Source organism: Cnephaeus nilssonii (genome assembly GCF_951640355.1).
Source record: "Cnephaeus nilssonii genome assembly, chromosome: 13".
Taxonomy (NCBI): Eukaryota; Metazoa; Chordata; class Mammalia; order Chiroptera; family Vespertilionidae; genus Cnephaeus; species Cnephaeus nilssonii.
Genome location: NC_137084.1, coordinates 5,744,260 through 5,766,161, shown reverse-complemented (window position 1 = coordinate 5,766,161; position 21,902 = coordinate 5,744,260). Strand labels below are relative to the sequence as shown.

Below are 21,902 nucleotides of genomic sequence, written 5' to 3'. Positions count from 1 at the left end.
TGACATGGGTTTGAACTGCATGAGTCTACTTACACGTGGGTATTTTTCAATAAATACTGTAAATGTATTTTCTTATGATTTTCTTATCATATTTTCTCAAGCTTATTTTAGTGTAAGAATATAGCATATAATATATATAAAAAACAAAATGTGTTAATGGACTGTTTATGTCAGTGGTTGGCAAACTCATTAGTCAACAGATCCAAATATCAACAGTACAATGATTGAAATTTCTTTTGAGAGCCAAAATTTTTAAACTTAAACTTCTTCTAACGCCACTTCTTCAAAATAGATTCGCCCAGGCCATGGTATTTTGTGGAAGAGCCACACTCAAGGGGCCAAAGAGCCACGTGTGGCTCGAGAGCCGCAGTTTGCTCACCACGGGTTTATGTTAATGGCTTCTGGTCAATAGTGAGCTATTATTTGGGGAAGTCAAAGTCATATTCTTTTTTTAAAATCTTTATTGTTGAAAATATTAGATAGGTCCTCCTTTCCCCCCCATTAACCTCTTCCAGCCCACTCCCATCCCCCCTCCCAGGCCCTCACCACCCCATAGTCTGTGTCCATGGGTTATGCATATATGCATACAAGGTTATTGGTTGATCTCTTCCCACCCACCCTCCCCTGCCTTCCCTCTGAGGCTCAACAGTCTGTTCATGTTTCTATGTCTCTGGGTCTATTTTTGATCATCAGTTTATTTGATTCATTAGATTCCACATATGAGTGAGATCATGCGATACTTATCTTTCTCTGAGTGGCTTATTTCGCTCAGCATAATACTCTCCAGATCCATCCATGCTGTTGCAAATGGTAAGAGTTTTCTTTTTTATTGCCACGTAGTATTCCATTGTGTAGATGTACCACACATTTTTTATCCACTCATCTGCTGATGGGCACTTAGGCAGTTGCCAAATCTTAACTATTGTGAATTGCGCTGCTATGAACATAGGGGTGCACATATTCTTTGTGTAGAGATAGATTTTTAACTGGGGGTTGTCACTGTTTCTAACCCCAACTTGTTCAAGAGTCAAGTGTACTGGGAGGAATGAGTAAGCATCCAGCATTCCCCAGGACCAGAGTGTGGTCACTGCCCAGTCCAGCTGCTACCCCGCCCCCTCAGCCCAGGTGTGAAAACAATCTTGGGATTCCAAGGAACTGTCTCAAGTTTGTTGTGGGCTCAGGTGTCTGCCTTAAAGAGACAGACCGAAGTCTGTGGGAAAGCTGGCTGGCTTGATGAGGAGGCCAAGGCCAGGCAGGAATCTGACCTGAGAGAAGCCAGGAGGGGGAGAGTAAAAGGCCGGGGACAGCAACACAGGGAGAGGGAGGAGAGGCTGCCCCCAGGGGCCAGGGGCCTTCTCAGGCTCTCCCAGGTCTGCTCTCCTGTTACATAGAGTTCAGCCATGACCACGCTTACCCCAACAGCTCCCTGGAGCGTCAGCCAAGGCCCAGTCCCCAGCTCTCCTGCCCCTACCTCACCTGTCACTCACTCCTCTGATGCACCCCCAACCTAACAATGGCCAGACCTTTCACCCACTGGTCTATTCTCACAGCACCGCAAAGCAGTAAGCATCACCCTCATTTTGCAGATGAAGACAGTTCATCAGAGGTCAGGACACTTGTTTAAGGTCACACAGCTAGACGCAGCTTAATCATGTTGCTGGGGGAACAGACCTTTTGCCTTAGGACACTAAGATCTGATCAGTGCTCAGGGTCACGGATCGTAACTGGGGCTTGGAAGAGGTAGCGGTGAAAAAGGACGGGGGAAGAGAAATGAACAACTGCTGGGTTCTCGCTACGTGCCAGGGACTCATGTTCATTCATAACAGTCTGCAGGGGCAGTGACTATTTCCTCTTTTTAGAAGGAAGAAATGGGGGGTCGGGGGGGAAGGGTCAGTGGTGGAGTCTGGGGTGGCACCTGTGTGTCAGCATCCGTGTGCGTGAATCCTGGACTGCTCCACCAGAATGAGGTCTGCTGTGCAGGGGAGTACCCCTGGAGGTGGGGTACCCGGAGGATTCCCCAGGGCTGGGTCTCATCTGGAGAAGAGCCCTTAGCCTGGACTCCACCCTGCCTGGACCACTCTGGCTTCCAGAAGGGGCCTGAGCCAGGTGTGAGCTTGGTTCGGGTTGGCCATCCCCCTGGCCACAGGGCACAGCCCCCAGTTTTGCTGTGGCCCAGACATCCCAGTCCAGGTTGCCCATGGCACCACTCTTACCCCTAGACCATGGGTCTCCCTGACCAGGATGGACCCTTGCCATTCCCTTCACCCTGGGATCAGGCCTTCATTCTGTGCCCCCAAACCCTCATTGAACCCTTACCCTTTACTCTCCCCTCCCCAGGGCTCTGCTCCCCTCTCCCTGTCGGACCACATCCTGGAAAGGAGCCCCATGGCAGGAAAGCTGTGAGCCAGCAGCGATGATACTCCCCACTGGGGGGACTCTCCTGGTGCAGGGGCTTCACATTCATTGGCTGGTTGAATCTTCACCGTCCTGCGCAGCGGAGGGGAGGCTGAGGCTCACAGCAGCAAGGCACCGGCTTCAGGCCACACAGCAGATAGAGGAGGAACCGAGACCTGCACGGGGCCCAGCTGGCTCTTCAGGCCACCAGCAGTCAAGGTGAGGAGTAACCGTGGGCAGAGCCCTGGGTGCCTGCAGGGAGGAGGCAATGTGGAAGGGGGCTGCAGTCGAGAACACATACTGTGAGCTTTTCATACCATCTGGGCTGCCACCGGGCAGATGTCTTGGGCTTGGGTTCATCCTGTAGCTCCCCGTTTCCCTTCCAGGGCCAGCAGGACTCCTTCAGGACCCCACCCCAAGCTCTGGGCCCAATCTGAGTACTCATGACTAGACTGGCTGAGGGGGTCAAGCGCTCACTGGGTGCAGCTGCAGCAGGGGTGGCGGGGACAAAGACAGTGAGTCAGTATTTGCTGACTTCCAGGCCCACCCATGCTCGCCAACAAAGCGCGTCCTGTTGGGCAATGTGGGCTGACATGTAGATAGCCTGATTCCTACCATCCCCACCTAGGTCTGCTTTCCCCAGCACCCCAGGCCTGGAGCCCTTGGTCACACTGGCTGAGTTGGGGCTGGATCTCTGCAAGGCCAGTCACGGCGTACACCCTAGAGGCCTTTGTCTCCTGCTGCTCCAGGATCCATCGGGAAGCTGTGTGGGAAGGGACCCAGGTAAAGAGTGTGGGCCTTTCCAGCCTGTCACAGGTACTGCCTGAGTCCCGGGGAGAGGCAGGAAAGCAGGTTCCTTCGGAGACAAAGCCTGGGCCAGGGAGGAAAGAGCCCACGAGGAAGCAGAAAGCAGCAGAGCAGGCAGCACTCCCACTGATTTCTGCTGAGGCCCGTGCCAGAGCCACGGGCGGCAAAACCGGCCACCAGCGTGGGAAGGACCCCTGGGAAGGCTGTCGTGAAGGAAGAACCCGTCTCCATTACCTCAGAGTGCCAACAACAATCTGGCAGTCTGGGCTGAGGTGGGGGGAGGCTGAGGCCCTGCCGGGCACACCAGGCCTGTGTGGCAGCATCACAGCACAGGGGCCGGGGTCCCTGGACGCATCCAGGAAAACAGCAGAAACACAGTCCGGCCGGGAGCTGCTGGGACAGCCCCCATTAGCCTGCCTGGGCGTCAGCTGGCACCCTCCCGAGTGGCCTGTAACACAAGCCGGGCCCAGCTCTGGCCACCTGGTGACCTTCCAAGGGGCCACACACTTCCCAGAGCCCGCCCTGCACTGAACCCTCACCCCTACTAACTCAGTGTCGCTCTATCCTGGTCTGTATTTTTGTTTCCCTTTTATTCTACTATTCTGCGGTGTAGCTAACATACAGAAAAGTACACAGAGCGTATCTGTTCACTTTAACAAATGAGTCAATGCCAGTATTACCACCAGAGGTCAGAAATGGAAACTGCCGCTCCCACCCAGGCTGTCCTATTCATCACCCACCTCCTGCCCCCAAAGGTGATCACTGTTGATTTTTGCAATAAGCTTTTTCTAGTTTTACCACCTAGGCAGAGATTCCCAAGCAAGAATTTACTTAACTTTACAAAAATGGAATCACATGACTTGATGTTTCCACTGTTTGCTTGGAAACATCTACCTTGTACTCAGCGAGTTCATGTTCACTGGTGTTGACAGCGGTTGGCTGGTCCAGTTGGGGCTGTTATAAACAAAACTGCGGTCAAGGTTCCCAGAGGTGTGGGAGTCCTGGTCACAGCCCCCGGGAGTGGAATGTTGGATCATAGGGTGGGTTTTCAGTTTTACTAGAAGTCCCGTCTTCTCACCAACTGTCTTCACGTTCCCACCAGCTCGGTATCAGTTCCCGTTGTTCCCTTCTCTCATCAGCACTTGGTAATGTCTGACTTCACAATTTTTGCTAATCCAATTTACACAATAGCATCTCACTAGTATTTCTGATTCCAAGTGTAAACACCTTTCCACGGGTTTATTCATCATTTGGGTATCCCTCAGGGCTGCCTTTCAATATATTTTTATTGATTTCAGAGAGGAAGGGAGAGGCAGAGATAGAACATCAATGATGAGAATCATCGATGGGCTGCCTCCTGCACTCCCCCCACTGGGGATCAAGCCTGCAACCCAGGCATGTGCCCTGACCGGGAATCGAACTGTGACCTCCTGGTTCACAGGCTGGCGCTCGACCACTGAGCCACGCCGGCTGGGCCATTTGCTGTTTCTTCACTGCAGTTCTGTATGTGCCCTGGATACAGCCCTTTGTGGTTTATGTGCTGCAAATACCCTTTCCACTCGGGTTAGTCTTCCCTTCACTGTTTACAGTATTTTAGATGAAGTTTCTATTAATGGAGTTGATCAACTTTTTCTTCTTAAATTTTCCCTGAGATCATGAAAATCTTATATTATCCCTATTTTAGTATTTAATATCTGTCAGTCTCTCCTGAGCAGACTGTAAGTCCCCTTGTGACAGCATAGGGGTAACATCTGGACTCCATTTTGACCAGAAGAACTCATCTTAGAGGCCCATTACTCCGTGCTTTCAGTAAAATTCCGCAGTTCAAATTAATCTAACCACACCCTTAAAGAAAAGAATGTACAATGATAAAATAGTGGGGTTTCTCCCCCTCAGTTGTGCCACTGAGATATAACTCAGAGTATGTCTTCACACACTGCGCTTAAAATATTCATGGCTTTTTAAAAAATATTGCACTTCTTCGACCCAGCTATCACCACACCACGAGCCTCTGACACAAGGCTAGGGCACAGATAACTCAGTATCAAGTGCTGTAACATCCTTTTTTAACATCATATTCTGCAAAATAGTCAAATGGTAACTAGAATATCTGCATAAGCATTATTTTATAGGCCCTCTGAGTGGTCCACTGACCACAGAAAAGACTTGTGACTACCTTGGAATCAACTGCTGCCAGATGACAATGGTGGGACAACTGCCTCATCCCCATTCCCAAGCCCTACACCCACGCCAAGGCCCCTACATAAGCCATCCACAAGAAGCCCTCTGGGAGCTCAACTCCTCTTCTCTGCTCAACTCCCTTGTGCACAAGCTCTTTTCAATGAACTCTATCTGCTTGATCTTGCACTGAGTTCAGTCTCATTTCTACATTGAGACTCAAGAGCCTGACAGTAACACATTGAGGAAAATTCTGTGAGCAAGTAGTTCCTCCTGTTCTACTGAAGGACTGCAAGTCAAGCAGGGCTGGGTGCTGCACAGCTAGCATTCCACCTGATCATTACAACAATCTCATTTTCCAAGTGGGGAAACGGAGGCTCAAAGAGGTTGAGTGACACGGCCAAGGAGCATAGGGCTCTCTGGTACATGGAGTTCCAAATTGTTTGGAGGGCCAGTCTGGGTACTTCCTACCAGTAAGTCCATGAACATATCAGTCTCTCTGAGCCCTGGTTCCACCATCCATAAAAGAGAAAATAAGTTATTATCGTGGAAGAAAAAAGTGGTTGCAAAAATCTTAGCTGTGGGCCTGGTTCACAGTGTTCAAGAACAGGATCAAAGTGCACCAGACAGTGTAATTCACTCGCGCCCACCCAGCTGTGATACCCAGGGTCTTTCTGCCTCCCTAAGATAGCAGGGCAGACGGCAAGAGCCCTGCCCACTCCTCCCCATGCCAGGAGACATGACGATTAACAGGTGAACTTTTGCCCGTATCGGTTCCCCCTCTTCCTAATACCTCTGACGCCCACTGACTTTTCCACCAGGTGCTGCCTAGCCCAGCTGTTGACTCAACTGACATCTGGAACACCACAGCCCATCTGGATCCAGGAAGGGACCAACCCACACTCTCCCACATTATAAGGGATTGAGACACTCCAGGGCACCTGTCCGAGGCTTACGTGACTGGGGTGGCTGTCCTTGGGAGTGAGGAGGAAGCTGCCAGTTTCGATCTGCACTGATAAGAAGGATGGCAGACCTGATCAGTCCCTGGGAAAGTGGCGACTCCCAGCCCACCTGCTTTTCAAACCACAAAGCCCAGTATTGGAAGGCCACTGACTTTATTGATTTAAAAAACTTTATACGGACAGTGACTGTTTTGCCAAAAGAGAAGCCAAACGTCATTAAACAGACCAGGGGTGAGGGTAGGGGCCAGAAATCCACTCAGAAAAGCTGATATATTGACCTGAAACTGGCAGGGGAAAGAGAAGGGAGATGCATGCAAGAGTGAGAATTCCAAAAAAGTTGAAATGGTGAGGGGAGAGAACTCCCCCAAAGACCCGGAGGCCATTGGTGGTGAGCAGACAGCAATCGCTTCCTTTGTAGAGGACAAGGGAGTAGCCCCCACTCAGCTGCAAACTCTGGAGACTCAAGGCTGGTGTTAGGGATTGGGGGCTCCCCAGAGAGCATCACAAGAAGGCATCACACCACTCTCGAAGGCACCCGAAGCAGTCCCGGGACTGCTTGGCATTGGCGCCACACGTGTCCTTTAGCCATTCCCGGAAGAGGTCTTCATCTTTCTTTAGCACCAGAAACTGGCCAAGGACCACGTAAGCCTGCAAAACAGGCAAAATAAAGGGCAAGCTGCTCAGTGATCGAGGCCACGGATGTGGCATTCAAACCCCATGAGCCCAGGAGGAAGGGCAGGCTCTGGCCATCTCCTCAGACATACCACTGCCCACCCCAACAGGCAAACTCACTTCCCTCACTCCCAAACCACCAGGCAGTGTGGCAGCCGGCCACCCCCCGCCCGCCCCGGCCCTCCCCAGCTGCACGCAGCCACCCACACCTTGTCAAAGCCCCTTTCCTCCAGCTTCTTGCCCAGGACTTCACCGATCCCGGCCAGGCTCCCCACTGGCTTTTCCCCCATGGGCTCTGCCACGAAGTCTCGGTGCTTTTGGGAGGTTGTCATCTTGATCAGGATTAATCTGGGAATCCCAAGAAAAGGTAGGTTAGGGCTGAAAACCCGGAAACTCCCGAAGGCCCATTGGCCCAAGTCTCATATTCAGAGAACATTAATAACCCAGCCATTATGGTGGCTTACTCGATTCCCCTCATTTCACGGAGAAGAAAACTGAGGTCCAAAAAGAGTTCCCCCCACTATTCGAGAGAGAGAAATCTCTTCCACTCCCTGCGGGGAGGGTTTTGTGTATGGCCTAGGAAAGACTATCCTGCCCTATCAGGTGGCGCTCGCGGGGCAGAGGGAAAATTCCCATTCAGCGGCCAGGGCTCGCCCGGAGGGTGTCACTCCCTCTGTGACCTTGGCAGGGAAATGAAGGCACTGGCTCTGACTGGAACGGCCACCAGGCATGAAGAGCAAACAAAGGGCCCCCTGCCCCACCCGCCGCACTGGCTGCTCACAGGCGCAGGCCGGAGCGCGCACACCAGCTCCTGCCCCGCCGGGTCCACGCCGGGCTCCGGCCGCGCCCGCCAGCCCCGCCCCCAACGCGCCCCGCCCCGCCCCCTCCACGCGCCGCCGCACCCACGCGCCGCGTCCTGCCGCCAAGCCCTCTCCAAGGGCGCCGACTCTGGCCGGCTGCACCGCTTGCGCCCCCTCTCCTCCCTCCTCCCTCCTCCGTGCACCTCCTGTTTTCCAGACTGGGCCCTGCTCCGCGGCTGGCGCTCACCGGCAGTTCCAGCTCCCGTAACGGCTCCTCCCGCCGCCGGCTGCTCCCGCCGATACCTCAACCCACTAGAACTTTCTCCCACTTCCGCTTCCGGGTCGCCTCAAGAGCCGCCTAAAAAAACTAAATTTGGCGCTTCTAGCTGCTTAGAGCCATAGAGTTGAGGCGCTCTGGACCTCGACGGCAACCTTAGTAGACGCTCCTTTTCGGTCGACTCGCGGGAAGCCGGGCTGCCTTGTTTGATTTCTCTTCTCGGGCAGCATTTCCGGCCTCGGAGCAGAGGCCTCGGCGAAGAAAACTTCTTTTCCCCGCTGCACGGCATCCGGAACTCAAGGACCTAGCGTTGGCCCACTTGGCGGCAGGAAGAGTTAGAGGGTCGGACAAGGAGGGAGGAGGGTGGCCGGAGGCTGACGGCAGAGCGCCGGAAGTACTGCTCTTGGAAGGGTCCGACTCTGGCCGAACCGTGTCGGGCTTTTAGGAGTCGGGCAGGAACCGGAGACGCTGAAGACCTGGGTCCAAGCAAACTCCACCGTCTTGCGCACCGGCAAGTTCATTTTCTGGGCTTTCGCTGGCTCGGCTGCGAAGTGAGTCGTGGACAAGCCACTCGCTGCGTCCAGCCTAGAGGACGGGACCGTTCCAGCGGCGCCGTGGGAGAAGAGGGCCAGAAGGTAGGTATGGGTCTCTCTCTCTCTCTCAGCGTCGTTCCTCCGGGCTAGGGGAGGGAGGCAGAAAACTACAACCAGAAGTAGCTCTTCGGAGTTTTCCTTTGTAAACCACCCGTGTTGGTGGTGCCAGTCCTTGTCATCTCCGAACTCAAGTCAGAAATAGAGCAGATGCCCTGGACCGAGACTGCTAACCTCGCCCTTTAATGAAGTCGTTCCTGGCGTGGGCCTTTGCGGTGCTCTCTAACTGGCCTCTGCCTGTATTGTGTTGGGATACCTGTGTTGTGTGGCTGTGCTGCCCTGGGATGTACAAGCATATTGAGGAAGATACAGTTTCGTTTCTCTCTTCCCGAGCGATTGCCAGAATGATTTATTTAGTTTTTATGATTATGCCAGTACTTATGATAACGTGAGTTATTTTTATGTGCCATACGCTGTTCGGAGTCCTTTGCTTACATCCTCTCATCCTAATAAATGCTCTGGGTTAGCTATTATTTTTTCTCGGAGGCCTAGAGAATGGAACAGTAAGGATTGTCAACCAAAAAACTTCCAAACCTGTGGAGAATTTTTCTAAGAGTTTATTTGAGCCAAACTGACAACATATGCCAGGGAGCAAGGTCTTAAACCCTCCGGAGATTAATAGTTTTGCAGTTTCACTTATAAATTTGAACTTAAGGATGGAGCTAAGGAAGATTACAAAAGGGTGGGAGAAAGCAAGGTGGGGGCGGGGTTACAGGATAGTTAATGAGATTATATGCTCTCTTGAGGGTCATGACTTAAAAACCTTTGGTTAAAGAAGTTCTAGGCCTGGGCCCTGGCCAGGTAGTTCAGTTGGTTAGAGCGTCATTCGGACACACCAAGATAGTGGGTTTGATCTCCAGTCAGGGCACATACAAGAGGCAACCGATGAACACACAACTAAATGGAACAACAAATCCACATTTATCTCTCTCTTCCTTCACTCTCTCTAAAATTAAAAAAAAAAAAAGTTATAGACTTGGGGCACGACTACCCACCATGACCTGCCCAGTTAGGAATTTATTATCAGATCACCTTGTGAGGTCACTGTCCATACAACCCCTTCTTTTGTTCACAGGAAATAGAGTAAGATTTCAATCCAAGCAGTTAGATTTCAGAGCCCACGTTCTTAACGAGGACACGGTCACTCCTCAGTCAAAGGTCCCTCCCCATCTTCAAAGCAGTCCTGGGTTCTGATCCTGCCACCCAAGAAACTCAGGAGAGGCAGACAGCCTCTGCACCTCACCGCCCTGGAACAGGACCAGCATGTCTCAGGCCACCAAGAGGAAGCATGTGGTGAAGGAGGTGCTGGGGGAGCATATGGTGCCCTCTGACCAGCAGCAGATCGTGAGGGTGAGTAGCATTGGGCATAAGCTGCTCTGCCCCGACCCCTCCACTCCTGTTGGAGCCCTGGGGTGGGGGGAGAATACAGCCAGCTCAGTGGGTCTTTGAGCTGGCTGGTGAGGCCAACTGGTTCTTGGTCTCCTGGACCAGGTACTCAGGACCCCAGGGAACAATCTGCATGAAGTGGAGACAGCCCAGGGGCAGCGCTTCCTGGTAAGCATGCCCTCCAAATACCGCAAGAACATCTGGATCAAGAGAGGTGAGAGAGGCAGCTCTCTAGGAGTTAGAACCATTTCCTGTGGCCTTGGCTTCCGCCGCTGCAAGCTGGACTGACTGTGCCTCTCCTCCTCTCTACCTACAGGGGACTTTCTCATCGTTGACCCTATTGAAGAGGGGGAAAAGGTGAAGGCTGAGATCTCCTTTGTGCTCTGCAAAGACCATGTGCGCTCTCTGAAGAAGGATGGGCTCTGGTGGGTGGTCCCCTGGGTCATTGGCTGTAAGATTTCGGGGGGATTGACTTCTTAGCTGTGAAATTAGGGAGGAAAGATCACAGCATCCCAGGTAGGGACAGCTGAAAACAGCTTTTATGCTGAGAGATTTCTCTGCTCTTTCTGACCCTGGCTTTTCTCCTGATACAGGCCTGAAGCCTTTGAGGTGGCTGAGAAACACAACAACAACAGGAACAGGTGAGGTTCAAGCCTTAGGGTTGAGAAGATGGAAAAAAGGGGTTCAAGCTTTAGTGCCTTAGGGAAATAGAGCCTGTCTTTCTCCCTGGTGAGAGCTCCTAAATATGTGGTTAAATTCTGTGGGTTAAAATCCTGGCTTTGCCACTTATAAATTGGGGACTTTAAGCAGGTTATGTCATCTCTTAAGCCTAAATTTCCTCACCTATAAAATAGGAGCCTTGTGAGGATTAAAGGAGCTAATGCTTGTAAAATTGCTTAGTATAGTATTTTGTATGCAGTGTGGGTCCATTGCATGTTAGTAACTACAACAATTATTATTAAAACCAGTGGCTCTAGTAAACGTTTGAGGGTGGGGCCGGGGGTTGTCTTTAACCTGCTTTCGTTGGCCCAGTTTTCCTGCTGTTTGCTCTGACTCCCTGTCTGACTTGCTGAGCCCTGACTACTTGGCCAGAGGGCCCTCCTTTTTGTGGGGCTCCTTGTTTGCAGATCTTGCTTTCCCAGAAGGCATTGGGCTAACTCTGTCCTTTTCCCCCATGAAGGCCAACTCAGCCAGAACTCCCAGCTGAGCCACAGTCATCGGGAGAAGAGTCCAGCTCGGAAGATGATTCTGACCTCTTTGTTAACACCAATCGTAGACAGTATCACGAGAGCGAGGAGGAGAGTGAAGAGGAGGAGGCAGCCTGAGGCTCCAGGACCCACTTTTCATCTTGCTCAGAGACAAGTCCTTGGCTCCCTCTGACCTTGGACAATTCCAGGGTGCTCTGCAGATCTTCCCCCCAATGGGGACAAGGCAGGACTCCTCTCTGAACTGACCTTCTGACTCAGGAGAATTAAACCCCTGGTGGGTGGTGACTTGTGCTAGTGTCCGAGTGGCTCTCTGGAGGGAGAAGGGACCTGTGGTACAGTTAAAAATTGCTCCTTGGTAGAGGTCTCATGGGCAGGAAATAGGGAATAGTTGGACATTTTGAATGAATTTGAAATTAAGGAGGGAACTAAGATTTCCTAGGTCCCCCTCTCCCCCTCTTTCTCTCTCTCTCTCTCTCTCTCTCTCTCTCATTGGGCACTTAGTAAGTGGCAGGCCCTGTGCTCTTCCTCCGTGCATGTACTTTATAAGTGGGAACAGTCCCACTTTATTGCCTGCTCTCAACCAGTACTGATTCAGGCTTTCAGGATCACAGCCATAGGACCTAGTCCCCCGTTGCCTCTAAGAAACACTCAGGATGAATTTCATAGTACCTCGTAAACTGATTCCCCTGCATTTCTAGTCACCATGACTGCAGGAATGCCCACCCCCATGCTGCTGTGTGCATCCCCTGGTTGCTGGACCCTTCTAGCAACTTAGACCATCACTCCTCAGCCCTCTTATAAAACATATCATCCCACTTACCTCTCTCTTTTTTTTTTAACCTCTGGCTATATGTTACTCCTCCTCATTGCTGGCATTGACCTTGTAGTCTCTGCGCAGACTAGAAGAGTTAATCTCCTGGCTTAGAGTCTTTTACCTCTGCTTAGTCATTTTCTACATCGCATGGATGGGCCTGTTCAGCACTGTGGCTCTTTAGTTCCTTGATAATCCCCATCACTAATTCGGGTCTTCTATTCCAGGCCTGCTGCCTACATCTCTACCCACTGGACCCCTGATATCAGTAGAAATTGTAACAACTTTTGAAGTCAAATACCTGTACAATCACCGCCTTCTGGCTTTCTTGTTTACTTGCTCAACTACCCCCCTCTGCAAAAATTCTTTATCTTCCAGCCCCACCACATTCTCACCATTTCTCCCTTCGCTGTCCTCCTTCTGCAACTTGGATTCCATGGCCCACACCCTCCACTCTCTTGTCTTCCTCCATTGTATTCAGCTACTAATACCTAACCCCAGCCAATCCAATCACTCACTTCTGTGACTAACTATTAGAGAAAACCAACAACTGGGCTCACTTGTTTTACCTTAAGTTTATAATTGTAAACCTCAAATGAACCCTCAGCACTGCCTAACAGATCAACTCTGGGGTGTATTTTGAAACTTCTTATCTTGTCTACCTATTTCCCCTTCCCCTGCTAGTTACCACAGCTTATACTTCATTAAGAAATAGTAGGCCACCCTGACTGGTGTGGCTCAGGTGGTTGGAGCACCATCCCATACACCAAAAGGTGGCGGATTGAATTCTTTTTTTTTTTTTAATATATTCCATTGATTTTTTACAGAAAGGAAGGGAGAGGGATAGAGAGTTAGAAACATCAATGAGATGAGAGAGAAACATCGATCAGCTGGCCCCTGCACACCTCCTACTGTTGATGTGCCAGCAACCAAAGTACATGCCCTTGACCAGAATCGAACCTGGGACCTTTCAGTCCACAGGCCGACGCTCTATCCACTGAGCCAAACTGGTTAGGGCTGAATTCTTGATCAGGATATATACCCAGGTGGCAGGTTTGATCCCCAGTCAGAGTATGTGTGGGAGGCAACTGATCCATGTTTCTCACATGGATGTTTCTCTTCTCCCCTCTCTAAAAATCAATAAAACTATATGTATCTATACATATAAAAGGCTAAGCTACCATCCCGCCAATAGGTATGACACGCACTGACCACCAGGGGGCAGACGCTCAATGCAGGAGTTGCTGACCTGCAGTAACTTGGCAGTGGAGGTTCTTGGGTGATGTACCGGAGAAATCTACACTAATAAAATAGTAAGATGCAAATTGACCGTACCTTTGCGATGCCCACCAGCCAATCAGGAGTGGGTATGCAAATTAACCCAATAAAGATGGGTTAATTTGCATATGCAGGTGATGAGCGGCTGGGTCACAGGTGTTCCGCACCACCCTAGCCACTCCGGGCCTCTGGGAAGCGTGGGAAGGCGGAAAGGTGGCGAAGGCGGTGCTGGCAGCCAGGGGAAGGAAGGAAGGCCCATTCTTGTACGAATCTTCGTGCATCGGGCCTCTAGTATGTTAATAGTAATATTAACATATTCTAATTAATTTCCTTTCAATGTGCACAAATCTGTGCACCAGGCCACTAGTATACCACACACATCTTTTTCCTTTTTCTTTTTTAAGAAAATAAGAAATAGTAGGCCATTGGTGAGAATTCACACCTCCCCATTACCAAGCGTACAATGTCTTCATGGATCTTCCTGTCTTTTTACTTCCCATTGGAATCCAATGGGATTTCAACCTTTCCACATGTATCTGCTCCTCTCCTCACTTTCTATTATGTTGCTTAGTATGGCTTTAAATATACATACATATGTATGTATTTGTGTGTATGTGTACATACATATGTTTATATATATAGAGAGAGAGCCCTAGCTGGTTTGGCTCAGTGGATAGAGCATCAGTCTGTGGACTTAAGGGTCCTGGGTTTGATTCCAGTCAAGGACACATGCCTGAGTTGTGGGCTCGATCTCCAGTGTGGGGCATGGAGGAGGCAGCAATCAATGATTCTCATCATTGATATTTCTCTCTCCCTCTCCCTTCTCTGAAATGAATAAAAATACGTTTAAAAAAAAGAATGAAAACATGTATATATACAAACAAAGAGTAAACATCAGATGAGGTAGAGACAAATGTGTATTAATTCGTTTGAAGTTTGTTTTTTATGGGAGAGAGCTAACTTTTTTTTCTAAAGATGTGGCCACTTGTCCCTATGTCATTTATTAAATGGTTCATTCTTTCCTCATTGCTTTAGAATACCTTTTAAAATAAATTGTATTCCTGCATATATGTGGATCCCTTTGGAATTTCTGATCTGTCCTGTTTACCACATTTTATAGCATGATTGATACAGCTCCCTCACCCCTGTGCCACACTGTTCCTGGAACATGTCATATTTTCATGTCTTTTCTGACATAAGAACTTTAGAGTGGATTGTCAATTTTCATTTAAAAGTCCTGTTGAGATTTTTATTGGCATGGATTTAAATCTCATAGTTGGATTTGGAGGAAAGTACTATCTTAAGACTTTTGAATCTTCTTATTCAAAAATGAGGTTATGTTTGTCCTTTTGTAAAGTGTTATTTTCATGTGGCTTTCTAATGTTTCCAGTTCAGTTTAGTCTCAGGAATCTTAGAGTTATTTGTTGTTATGAATGAGTCTTTTAAAATTACATTTTAACCGTCACTGGCATGTAGGAAAGCTGTACATCTTTGTGGGCTCACCTAATTGATCTAAATGAATTCTGATTCTCTTCACTTTCTGACTAAAGATTTTACCAAAGAGTAAAATCTACTAGAGGTAGGTTTATCTGATCCTTGATGCTCATTTCTTGAATTATAGAGGTCATGCCCTCCAGTATAATATTGAATGGCACCCTTATTTGTTCCTCTCTTGGCAGGAGTAGTTCTCATGTTTTCTTGCTTTAGGTTTCTCATAGATAACCTTCATTAGGCTGAAGGTATCTCCTTCTGTTCTAGCTTACTGAGGGGTTTTTCTTTACTCAACACATTGTGATGAATTTCCACATCTATTGAGATAATCAAAAGGTTTTGTTTTATTGTGTTGATTTTCATTAATAGGTTCCCTAATATGGAACCATTCTCACATTCTGATGTAAGCCCTGCTTGATTTTATAATAGTTAGTTAGGTTTTTTATACCTTTCAGGCAAATTTCACTTTTTTTTAAATTTTATTTTTAGAGACAGAGGAAGGGAGAGGGAGAGAGAACATTGATATGAGAGGGAAACAGCGAAACATCGATCCACTGCCTTCTGCACGCCCCCTATTGGGGATTGAGCCCACAGCCTGGGCATGTGCCCTGACCTGGAATAGAACCAGCGACATATCAGTGCACAGGATGATGCCCAACCAACTGAGCCACACCAGCCAGGGCTCACTTTTTGTCTTAATGATCTGAGCTCCCTATCCCATTTGATAATAATTATGCTAGCATGTAGAACTGGTTTAGAAACATTTAATCTTTTTCTTCAGGTTTGAATTTATAGAAAAGGAATTATTTGTTTCTTCAAAATTTGATAAAGTTTATTTATAAAAACATCTGCACTTGGTACCCTTGTTTTAGGGGTGGATCTTTGCCTTGTAATTTTTTTCTATCCAAGTTTTCTATCCTTGAGTCAATTTTGGTAACTTTTTTTTTAGAATCATTTTATGTATAGTTAAGGTTTTGGGGGGCAAAAAGTCATGTGTAGTAATTGGCATAAGCGACAAAACCTCACCTGAGTTAGCAGAGCAGACAAGCTCATTGGCCTGAAGTCTGAGAGCAGAGCTGTAGGCAGAGCTGACCCAGGGCCAGTGTGGTTCCTCAGGGCCCTCATTCGTTTCTCCGATCGTCTCTGCTTCTCTCGGGTGATGGGTCCCTTTCGCCCTACAAGTGTTTCCTGCAGGAGGCTCCCCTTTCCACTCAGCCCTTACAAAGAGTTCTTTCCTCAGAATTCGTGTATTTCCGGAAAGAACAATTGTCTTGCTCTGTCACTTGCCCTCTCCTGGGCAATTACTGTGGCCAGGGCTGAGTAGGGAGTTAGGGAGCTGGGGGGAGGCAAGATGAGCCACCCCTCATCCACATGACGTGTGTTTCCCATGGAATAGGGAGGTTCTTATACCAGAAAAAGGGAAAGGAGTGCGAGCAAATCAAACCAGCGGGCATCTGTCCTGGTTTCTGTGTATTTTCTTGGACTAGCTTCGCAAAATGCCTACTTTATTGGCCTTTTCCTGTTTCTTTGGGTTTATTTTCTGATTTCTAGCTTCTGAGTTGTATGTTTTGCTAATTTAATTTCAGTCTTTTTGTAAATATATTTAGAGCTATAAGTTTCCTTTGTTGCCCACTGTGTGTGATATTCTGGGCATTTTGTCTGTAAGCTTGGCCTCACGTTTTCCTTGAGCTCTTAGTGATTCTGCAGCTTACCTAATAGACTGGTTTTCCCTCTGAAACCTGTTTCATCTCTGCTTCTCCATCTATTAGCCATTTAGCTCCCGGGGATTATAGCTCAGAATCTTGATGGAGGAAGAGTCCTTGTATTCTGCATGCTTCTCCCCTTTTCACTCTCTGAAGCTGAATTCCACCTATTTCTCACTCTGGTGGAATCCAACTGTGTGAATAGACCTTCCAGAAGGAGCCGAGTGTTCTAAGGGCCCCCCCTCCCTCCCCAGTGCCATGGACAAGCCTCATGATGGGTCACCTCACAGTATGGACCCCTCCTGCAGTCAGGCTTGAGATTTGTGGCCCTCAGCCTCTGTACCTCTGTCCCTTTAGGACCAGCCTTCTCAGCCAGGTCCTTTCCACTGGGGCTTCCCCACGCAGCCCGGCTCCCTTTCTCCCCTTGTCATCCAGCCACCCATAGATAAGGTGGGCAAAAGTAGATTTACAGTTATGAGTACACAAAACAGTTTATTCTTGTATTATTATTTATTGTTTTCCATACAAACAACTGTAAGCTTACTTTTGCCCCATCTTGTATGTGTACCAAGGAGCACACTCGGCAATCCAAGTTAACCACATGGTTTTTCTCCTTTAAATCTGTAAATGTGGTGACATATCTGTGTGTGTGTGTGTGTGTGTGTGTGTGTGTGTGTGTGTGTGTGTGTTGAGATACCTTGACACAGTTTTTGCATTCCTGGAATAAGAGTCATGACATATTTTCAGTATGTTGCTGGATTTATTTTTCTGATATCGGGGGGCACTTTTACACTCAGGTTCCTAAGTGAGATGGCTTGAGCTTTTCCTTCCTCTGCTGCCCTTGTCTGGTTTTTATATTAAGGTTATGCCAGCCTCCCAAGATAGAGCATTCTCTATTACTTATTTTCATTACACGTGTTCATATAAGATTGGAAGTTTGCATTTCTTACATTTTTGATAAAACTTGAAAACCAAAGTGCCTGGCATTTTGGGGATGGTGGGTAGATTTTTAACTCTAGGTTTTTATTAATAATAGATTGTTCTGTTCTTTAATCAGTTATTTTTTCAAGGAAAAATGTTTTTGTAGTTTCTCATTTTTTATTTGTGGTTTCAAATTTATTGACACAAAATTGTTGATAGAATTGCCTTCTGTTTGTAGTCTTGACTGTACCCAAAGTTATGTTTTCTTATTTATATGTAATATTATTTATTTGTTATTTCTCTCTTTTCTTATCCTGTCAGTCTTGGTGGAAGTTTATTAGTCTACTAGTGCCCTGGTGCACGGATTTGTGCACACTGAAATTAATTAGAAGGTGGCCAGCGGGGCGGGACTGGGTGAGACAGGCCAGACGCGCCCTGGAGCCAACCTCCTGCAGTCCCTCCCCCTGGGTGGCCGCACCTGAGGCCACGGGTTGAAGGTTGTCTGCAGTGTGAGCAGGGTCCCTCCGGCAGGTGGGTCCCTTGGCCTGGCCTGCAGGGATCGGGCTGAAACCGGCTCTCCTACATCCCCCGAGGGGTCCCAGATTGCGAGAGGGTGGTTCTCAGGTGACACACCCCAGAATCGGGCTCCCTCCTCTCTGGTTCCAGGTGTGTCACCCGAGAACCGCAGCTGCCAAGTCACCACAGCTCTGCAGCTCCTACACTGTACGTCTGCCCCCTAGTGGTCAATGCACATCATAGCTACTGGTTGGACCGTCACTTAGGCTTATTATATATGTAAATTCCAATTACCAAATTTTCGTCATTCCTCTTTACTGTTAGCTTCCTCATGTTTTTTAATTCCTGCTCTTGCCATATTTCCCCTGTACTTATATTCTCCTTGGGCTTATTCTGTGGTTTTCTAACCCTTTTGGTTGGGTGCTTAATTAGTTCATTAATTTTCAGCTTTACCTCCTTCCACACCCCAAACTATTGAGGGAATTTTCAAACTTAAAGAAATGATTAAAATTGTAAAATAAGTACCTGTAATACCCTTTATGAGGGCCCCAATTTATAACATTTGCCATATTCATTTTTCTGTAAACACAACGCACATAGTTTTAATTTAATCATTATATCTCTTTAGTCTCTTAATTTAGAACAGAAGACACCTTAATGTTTATTTTCTTTATAAAATGGACTCTTGGCAAGTTCAGGCCAGTTACGTTATAAACTGTCCTGTGTTTGGGTTTGTGTGATTGTTTTTGTGCTCAGATTTGGGTCAGTTTAGCAAACAGCCTAGAGCTGATGTGTGCTTATTGCAGCTCCCGAGGCGTGTGGTTTCCTCAGTAGGAACCACTGTCATTATCATTCATGTCATGGAAAGCCAGGACACCAGCAGTGGCTCACGTTGTTACAAGAGACGCCGAAGTCCCTGTGGAAGTTGTAAAGGCGCATTGCATGCCTTGCCTGGTGACACGGGAATAAAGCATTAGCCAGTGGTGGCGGGCTTTTTTCAGTTACTGCTGATAGCCTGACGGCGCTCAGGTACCCACTCCGTTTGTAACCCTGCTGGTTCAGTGAGGCGCCAAGTACCAGAAACCTTTGTTACTAGCCATCCCAGGTTGAGCGTGGGAATGGTGCTGGGTCCGCTCTCATCAGTTCTCGGAGAAGCCCCCTCTTCTCCTGGTGTGCACTGTGGTCCCGCTGCATGACCTGGGCAGGTGCGAGGAGCAGCAATCATTCCTGGCTCCATATTCAGTCGACATTTATAGAAGCTACCAGCAGGGGTCACAGTAAGCACGCTCAAGCTGAACCTCAGCAGCTGTCCCCGGGCTGCAGCACCCAAACCACCATCCCACTCACAGTCTAGGAGCAGCAGTCTGTCCCACCGAAGGTCCAGCAGCAATTGTGCCTGGTCCGCCGCTGGTAGCCCAAGTTCCACACCCGCACCGGGAATTCACTTACAAGCCGTGTCAGCCCCCTCCCCTCGGGCATACACAGACAACGTGCTCAGGAACGCTTGGCGAGAGGTGGGCGCTGCCCTAGTCTTTCTGTTTTCAAGTACCCAGCCCAGGTGCGGGGGCCTCACACAGCAGTGTCCGTGGCTGTGCGTATCTCACCACCAGCACCAGAAAGCCTGCTTCAGAAAACAGCGTGGGGCTCAGAAGCTGTGGGACCCTGTAGAGTGGGCGGAGGGGCTGAGACCTCAGAACTCGAATCGCTGAAGGGGTCTTCTCCCCAGGGACCTCCTCGCCCCTCTATTTCAATAGTTCCCCTTCCGGAAACGGCTGAAGCTTTCGGCTCCTCTATTTTTGTTTCATCTCTGAACTTCCAAGTGCCTTCCTCTTTCATGTAGGTCCCATAACTTAGCATTTTGGGGATCAGGGTCTGTCTTATCCTATAGATTACCTGTGGCCACAGGTAGCTTTGTGAGAGGAGGCCTCTGTAGTGAGGTCCTCCCCTTTTCTGGTCCCCCTTTCTGTCCACAGCTGACACACTTTTGGGGGACCCCTCCTGTCTCTCTTCCCTACTCCCCAAGACAGTACCTATATTGGTACAAAGGGAACTTGGCTTCTCCAAGTGTCCTCTGGAGCAGGTGCACGAGGACAGAAAGGCCAGGGGTCCGAGGAAGGGAAGGTAACGTGGTGTGTTAAGTCTAGAAGGTACGGGGCCTGGAATGCCACGCTAAGGGATTTTGGGGCCAGAATCACCTGAGATGGCAGGAGCTGGTGCCTCAAGAGTCAGGGAAGGGGTGTTGCCGGATTGGCTGGGACCCAGCCTGCTAGAGTGGAGGCCCTGGGTGAGGCCAACTCCATCTTCCTAGGGTGTTCGAGTCTGAGAAATGGCCAAAGGGGAACCACTTTGAGTCTCACCACAGCCCTGTGAGCGAGGTCAGCCACCCCGTGCTATACCAAGGTGAAGACATTCAGGCCAGCAGCAGATGGGAGTTTATGTCTGTTTGACACAAGGGACTTCTGGAAGATGAACTTCAGAAAGAATGAAAATGACCCCAGAGGAGAGATCTGAAGAGCAAGAAGGAACGAGGAGCAAGTTCATGAATGATGATGCTAATTTGGGGGTGGTCCTTAAAAAGTCAAGATATGAATATCCACCATTTATCCCGTCTACTGTTGATGGACATTTGGGTTGTTCCCAGTTTGGGAGTTATAAATAGTGCTGTTCTGAACATTCTTGTTTGTCTTTGGCTGAACATATGTACATTTTTCTGTTGCTAAGCCAACATTTTTTAGCTCTCCTGAAACAAAGTTTTATAATGGAAATTTTAAAACACTCATAATGGGATAATGAGCTCCCTGTACCCATTACCATCTTCAATAACTATAAACATCTTGCTAGTCCCCTCTCCCCATATTTCTTTTTTTTTATGAAGGTTCCTTTTTTTAATATTTTGATTTTTTTATAGAGAGGGAGGGGGATATAGAGTTAGAAACATCGATGAGAAACATCTATCAGCTGCCTCCTGTATGACCCCTACTGGGGATGTGCCCACAACCAAGGTACATGCCCTTGACCAGAATTGAACCTGGGACCCTTCAGTCCGCAGGCCGACGCTCTATCCACTGAACCAAACTGGTTAGGGCCCCATATTTCTTGATATTTTTTAATATTGGAGTAACTTAAAGTAACTCCCAGATCTCATCACACCCTTCTATTTGTATATATATGGTAATATATATATGTATTTATTGAAGTAATGAAAGAATGTTCTCAACTATGCTATATAACAGCCCCAGAAGTCTGAGGTCACACCCCCATTTTGCAGATAAGACCAAGACTCCAGGTAAGTTGTTGCCCAAGGTCAGCCAGTCAATGGAAAAGCACCCAGCTGGCTCGCCCCCGGGCCCCGGCTGAGTTCACTGACCCTCACACCAACCTACTTGGAGGCATTGCTGCCCCAGTTCCCAGGAGTTAGGGAAGTGCTGCTGGTGGGCCCCACCACTGAGCAGCAGAGCTGAGCGCACCCTCTCCCTGGGGGCTCAGACCTCAAAGGATTCAGTGGTCCCTGACCCTCCTACCTCCTAGGGGCTGAGCTGACTTGTTGCTGCCTCCCTGCCCCGTCAGGTGGGCAGGCCATCTGGGGAGGTGTTAGCATGCCTCAGGGCACGGGAAGGCAAGCACCTGGCCTGGGCGTCAGCAGCCACAGGACAGAAAAGCAGGCAGATGGTACCAACCAGGGAGGCTTCCTGGAGGAGGCCTATCTCTGAAAGACCTTCCAAGTTCCTGGTTCACCATTTGTTGTCTACCCAGTCACCAGGGTCAGAACGAAGAGGAATTCTGGGCCAAACCTGGTCAGTTCAACCCTGGTCCATTGTTGAAGACGTTTCTGGCTCTGACAACGGGGA

At 48.9% G+C, this 21,902-nt stretch overlaps 2 protein-coding genes across 5 annotated transcripts; one reads left to right on the top strand and one right to left on the bottom strand.

Moving 5' to 3' along the window:
* Window positions 1-6,478: 6,478 nt before the first annotated feature.
* On the bottom strand, window positions 6,479-8,204 carry BANF1 (barrier to autointegration nuclear assembly factor 1). Of its 3 annotated transcripts, none has more exons than XM_079788266.1 (3): window positions 8,061-8,204; window positions 7,223-7,361; window positions 6,479-6,989 (listed from the first exon to the last, which is right to left on the bottom strand). In XM_079788266.1, the coding sequence occupies exons 2-3, from the start codon at window positions 7,343-7,345 to the stop codon at window positions 6,843-6,845; spliced, it is 270 nt and encodes an 89-aa protein (XP_079644392.1). In that variant the 5' UTR covers window positions 7,346-7,361; window positions 8,061-8,204; the 3' UTR covers window positions 6,479-6,842. The 3 variants fall into 3 exon arrangements, with proteins under 3 accessions (XP_079644392.1, XP_079644393.1, XP_079644391.1); XM_079788267.1 differs by having other exon boundaries at window positions 8,017-8,135; XM_079788265.1 differs by lacking the exon at window positions 8,061-8,204 and adding an exon at window positions 7,478-7,724.
* A 217-nt stretch (window positions 8,205-8,421) lies between these two features.
* On the top strand, window positions 8,422-19,988 carry EIF1AD (eukaryotic translation initiation factor 1A domain containing). Of its 2 annotated transcripts, none has more exons than XM_079788263.1 (6): window positions 8,422-8,725; window positions 9,816-10,090; window positions 10,232-10,340; window positions 10,443-10,551; window positions 10,720-10,767; window positions 11,307-19,988. In XM_079788263.1, the coding sequence occupies exons 2-6, from the start codon at window positions 10,004-10,006 to the stop codon at window positions 11,449-11,451; spliced, it is 498 nt and encodes a 165-aa protein (XP_079644389.1). In that variant the 5' UTR covers window positions 8,422-8,725; window positions 9,816-10,003; the 3' UTR covers window positions 11,452-19,988. The 2 variants fall into 2 exon arrangements, with proteins under 2 accessions (XP_079644389.1, XP_079644390.1); XM_079788264.1 differs by having other exon boundaries at window positions 8,422-8,729.
* The last annotated feature ends 1,914 nt before the right edge of the window (window positions 19,989-21,902 follow it).

Excerpts from the sequence above, each read along its gene's own strand:
- BANF1 (XM_079788265.1), bottom strand. Across the intron at positions 6,990-7,222 it reads AGGAAAGGGGCTTTGACAAG|GCTTACGTGGTCCTTGGCCA; the intron begins GTGTGGGTGGCT and ends CCTGTTTTGCAG.
- EIF1AD (XM_079788263.1), top strand. The coding sequence starts at position 10,004 with ATGTCTCAGGCCACCAAGAGGAAGCATGTGGTGAAGGAGGTGCTGGGG. Across the intron at positions 10,552-10,719 it reads CTGAAGAAGGATGGGCTCTG|GCCTGAAGCCTTTGAGGTGG; the intron begins GTGGGTGGTCCC and ends CTCCTGATACAG. Across the intron at positions 10,768-11,306 it reads CACAACAACAACAGGAACAG|GCCAACTCAGCCAGAACTCC; the intron begins GTGAGGTTCAAG and ends TCCCCCATGAAG.